Source organism: Sphaeroforma arctica, assembly GCF_001186125.1.
Source record: "Sphaeroforma arctica JP610 unplaced genomic scaffold supercont1.1045, whole genome shotgun sequence".
Taxonomy (NCBI): Eukaryota; class Ichthyosporea; order Ichthyophonida; genus Sphaeroforma; species Sphaeroforma arctica.
The window spans coordinates 13,655-18,648 of record NW_014039513.1 but is presented as its reverse complement, the minus strand read 5'-3'; the positions used below and the strand labels follow the sequence as shown (position 1 = coordinate 18,648).

The 4,994-nt window shown below is 41.4% G+C and overlaps 2 protein-coding genes across 2 annotated transcripts in view; one reads left to right on the top strand and one right to left on the bottom strand.

Annotated features, from left to right (window-relative positions):
• The first annotated feature begins 835 nt into the window (after positions 1–835).
• Positions 836–3,952, top strand: SARC_09789 (hypothetical protein). The gene has a single exon (XM_014296188.1). It carries the CDS (start codon positions 1,041–1,043, stop codon positions 2,622–2,624), a length of 1,584 nt encoding a protein of 527 aa, XP_014151663.1. The 5' UTR covers positions 836–1,040; the 3' UTR covers positions 2,625–3,952.
• The window catches only part of SARC_09788 (hypothetical protein), a 6,263-nt gene continuing 2,104 nt past the window's right edge, over positions 836–4,994 (bottom strand). The window contains exons 4-7 of the mRNA XM_014296187.1: positions 4,717–4,800; positions 4,377–4,475; positions 3,315–3,487; positions 836–3,071 (exon numbers count right to left, since the gene is read on the bottom strand). Coding sequence (XP_014151662.1) covers positions 3,038–3,071; positions 3,315–3,487; positions 4,377–4,475; positions 4,717–4,800 — 390 coding nt within the window. The 3' untranslated portion in view covers positions 836–3,037. The remainder of the gene's footprint in view (positions 3,072–3,314; positions 3,488–4,376; positions 4,476–4,716; positions 4,801–4,994) is intronic.

The window sequence follows — 4,994 nt, the reverse complement described above, 5'->3', positions numbered from 1 at the left end:
TTTATTTCATTCAAGAAGTTCATTCTGCTAAGGTAGACTTTTATTCAACAATCGAGGAAATATGTCTAAGTTCACCGTTACTTTGTGTTTTGAGTCGATCTAATATTACAGTATTTACATTTTATTTTTGTTGAACAAATAGTTTTGGTTTAAAATATTTAAATATATGAGTATATTTTTGAAAAATAAAAAGTCTAGATGGGATTTTTATATATTTACAATACTTTGTTTTTATTTGCGTTTTTGAAAAAGAACAACAAGCATTTACCAATTACCACTAAAGGCGGTTCGGATGAACTACTTTGTTGCCCACCTCTGAGATTTCGGACTTTAGGTGCACTTTGGGCTTTTTAGAAACAAATTTGCTCTACATATATTCCACACTAAAATCCAATAAATACACAATTTTTTTCTCGAAAATGTCCTTCGTTGGAGTATCCATGTTGTACCTCAAGAATGTTCATTTTCATTAAAAACGGTCACTATTAATTTTAAAAATAGAGTTTTAGACCTGGGTCACTGGGTCTGATGGGTCGCACAATATGTTTGATTTTATTTTTGAGCTCGAAGAGTAAACAAATGATATAAACAAATATTATTGGAGTTCTATAAACACTTTCGTTTTTACATAGAGTAACTTGAGTATATCGTTTTTAAGGCAATGTATCAAGAAAACAAATTTCATAGGATTTATTGAAATTATAGAACATAGGAACGTGCCTTCTTGAGTCTTCGGATTGTGTGGAACTGTCAACTGTGTCGTGGCTTAGCATTTGTACAATGTATAAATGTATATATATATATACTGTGAATCCTAGGTGAGATTTGTGCACAAGTTGGAATTATAATATCTGAATAGCCACATAGTAGTAATTGCATATACTCTTAGGTTCTATATACTCTTAGGTTCTATATACACTAAACACCACACCGTCAGGGCTTTTTTACGGGGTTAGTTTTAGTTCTCTTGTAGCGTAACAGGATACGACATCCACACTACTTTGAAGTTCTTTGAAGTGAAGCATCTCGACACAAAAAAAATGAAGTTCTCGAAGGTGAATGGGTTGTTCCGCAAGGTTCTTACCGGAGGCGATAAATCTGTTACATCTGAAGATCCTGACGCTTACAGTGATGGCAGCAAGAAAGAGCCACGATCTATTGCGACCCCAAGTTTGGGAAGCATCAGATCGTTTCGAATGAAGCCAAAACCACGCAAGGATGATGCATCGTCTGTTTCAGGCATGGAAATTGAAAGTGTATCAAGCTTCAGCGACTCCACGACCAATAACATTGGATCAGAGAGTTCCGAAATAAACTCAGATTCGGCTCTTGGATCGAGTTTCGGGCGAGGTGAGCACGACAGCGTTGGAGTCGCATCGAGAAGTGTAGGCTGTTTACAGTCACCGTTTGGTAAGACCGCGGGTGGTCGTCCGTTGTCTCATATTGATCCTCGACGCGGAGGGAGTTTGTACACTGGCTCTTCTGCAGGATCTCTAACACTTCCGAATGGGAGAGGTGCTCGAGGAGCGTCGTTCAGTAGTCCTCTTGGGGCAGATACTAAAGTGAGGCCATTATCAATGGCTAGTCTGCCTAGTTCATCACATAAATTGAAGTTGGATATCAAAATATCGCCCGCGAGTCCTTTATTAGGGCATACGCGTTCAAGACGGGATCAAGGCGGTAATATATTGTCTTGTTTGAAGAAAGGTTCGGATGCGAGCACTAATAATACGAGCTCGACGAGGTCGCCCACTTCGCTCAAAGTTAGCTTTAATAAGCGGGTCACTAAGTGGACCGCCATGGCTGCCCAAGTCTACGACCGCAAAAGCGACCCTCGGCCGAGCCTGTCTCCAAGTGAAAAAATGAGCTTGTATATAGATCTGATGTCCTTCAAACTTACAGAGATGCTTGTTCACGAAAGTAGCTTGCAGTATACAAATAAGCATCTTGCACGCCTGGATCCTGATTCGTTGGAGATTATGAGCAAGATTATCAACGAAATTATCACTAGACATTTACAGAGTGTTAACGCTCGTCAACAAGCCGAGCAGAAAAATCGTCATATTCAACAACACCATCAACAAGGGGACGTGAATTCGCTGAAGAGTAGAGCTGGTAGCGAAAGAGGTCTGCAGAATAGACCTGCGAGCCAACACGGACGAACGGGCTTGCGGAATAGACCCGGTAGTCAGAGTGGGGCTATGGGTGTACGAAGGGCAGGATCTCTAGGGGTGGATATGGGTTTGCAGAATAGACCTGGAAGTCAGAATGGTGTGCAGAGCAGGTCAGGAAATCAAAACGTAAATGTGGGTGTGCAAATTAGACAAGGAAGTCAGCCAAGTAATAGTCCTGTGGGTCGCAACGGTGGCGGTAATCTGCAATACAGACCCTTGAGTGTTGGCGGAGCTACGTCTCTACAAAATATGCCAGGCAGCCATCACGGAGTCGCTCCAAGACCGGAAAGACAGAGGCAAGCCAAAATGAGACCACAATCACAGATGGTAACTCCAACTCATCTGCCGAGTCAATCACCTAACGTTATGCACAACAGGAAGAAAATAGGAGAGATTCTAAACACTACGCCGGTCTCAAATAATGTAGTCGAAGTCACTACATCAAGCTAAATAGCAGTAAATAGCACTTATGTTATTGCTTAAAATGAAGTAGTGCACTTATTTGGACGACGTTATTACGAAATAAAAACGGAAGTATGTATTTTAGTATAATGATTTGTATTTTCTTTGGACTACCTGATGGGCACCGTGGGCATGTTTATGGAGGTATTGCTTACAATGGAACGATATTTATTAGTTGAACGAATCAACTCATATTGGTCCTCGGCAGTTCACATACAACTGCATCGGCGCATCGCTTGGAAGATTACGGGTGCTCATGGCCGCACTCGCAGGGAGAATTATATATCTGCCACCTCTTTTTTTAGAAGGCGATACATCATTGGGAAAGACCTCTGTTCTGGACGGTATCCAGGAGTGTTGCAGATATGATACTCGCAATTGGCACGGTTAAGTTATCCAGATCAGTTGCATCGACACTTTTCACAAATGCTGCGACTGTGCCGGAAGATACAGTCCAAATACAATTTCGATTAGTGCGGCGATAGTCGCATATGTTGAACGAGTAAACTCCTGGGGTGGATATTTGTCAAATTTATGACATTGAAGCAAAGCCTCATGCGATTTTTGTTATGCAGATGGACTGTGGTTGAACAGAGATAGTTCAGGACAGTTTCGAATAATTCTGATGTCGACGGCTGTGGAAGTGCACGAAACTGAATTGCGATCCGGACGTCATACCTATGATCTGGATGAGAAGACGTGGCCAATAGCCAGAACGAGGCGGTACCCAACCAAGGTTCTGAAAGTGGTTCGTATAGAGTATACAGCCAATCATGCTGCAAGTTATGAAGGCCGCCAAGCCCACACAAGTTTTGCGCCCATTCCATGGTAGTGGCATTTCCCCATCGTTTCTGTTATGATTGTTGAAGTTTAGCTACCCGTAAAGTACACAAATATACCGCTTATAACTATTGTACAGGAACCAAAACAGGCATGCAGGTCATTCCAGAACGTCAAACTCTACTCGCTGCCTGAGTCGAAACACACCGGGGTACCTACTCAAGATAGGCTTCGTACATGCTACAACAAATACTAACACTCCAGGCGGACTCAAATTACGTGTGCAGCAGTGGGCATGTGTAAAATACATAATCTAACTACAACATGGGGATGATGTATCGAGTTTCAACGTATGGCCGAAAATGATATCGGGCACCGATCTGAATGTCCGTTGTTCTGTCACAAAAAAAGGGTATTTTTGTATCATCAAGCGGGACAATAATTACAGTTTTAATACAGCGGAATTCCACCAATGAATGGCAAACGAGATATTGGATACAAGGACACGGAATCATATGCTAAAATGACTACTCTCCCCGACATTTTCACAAATGCATCTCCACACCGCCGAATATATCCGCAAAACCATCACCAAAGCATAGGATTATGATTGTGGTGGCACCTCTCAGATCATACTTCCAGTAGCATTGCGAATTCAAACGCGATTGAGCATTGAGTTGTATGATAGCAGAGCAAGCGTTTAGAAAAAAAGAACGAAAAACATATTGTATGCTTTGAAAATTAGGAACACAGACAAGATGCAACGTAATGGTAGAAGTTTGATGACATGCAGTAGACATGGCACTCGTTAGATGTACAAGTCGTTCACAATCATAATCAGGCTTCACTTCCTTAAAAATCACAGTCATCATAAAGGATCCAAGATAACCGAGGTACACGTGTATACCAGCGTTTATATGTACACCGACTATATAACTGGATCCGAGATTATCAACACACCACAGTACAGATTGTTATGACCAGGCCATAAATGAAGGGTCCTTTAAGTATCTCACTCCTGTCATTGTTCCGTGTGATGGTTTCGACAGTGGCTTTATCCTGTAATTTTTTTTAGATAAAACATCATCACAAGCTAGGTATCGGAGAGACTCGGAACTATGCTGATGATTTTCACTCACTATATTTAACCATTCAGACGCACGACCAGCCAACAACCTAATATTCTACATCGACGGAAGTGATTGAAATATCATTAATATCCAATAGCTGAAATCTCAGATCAACCAACAAAATAGGGTTCGAAAGTGTGGGCCAATGTGACATTATAGTCGCAGCTCACCTCCAGTAGGCCCACTCCAATCAGTAGAAACTTCAGCGTAATCCCGAGAGGCACAGCAGCAGCTGCATAGCGAGCTTCCGGTAGCTATATACATGTAATAGATCATAAGATTTGTATGCATTTCCAAGCTAGGTGCCTCCATGCACAAATAAATGATCACATATATGCGAATTCAAACTAAGGAGGCATATCAAAATGAAATAAATTTAACCGCACCGAGACATTCATGTATCTGTGTATATGTATAAAAGAGATTTATGAGGGAAGCAGTTACTTAA

Excerpts from the sequence above, each read along its gene's own strand:
- SARC_09789 (XM_014296188.1), top strand. The coding sequence starts at position 1,041 with ATGAAGTTCTCGAAGGTGAATGGGTTGTTCCGCAAGGTTCTTACCGGA.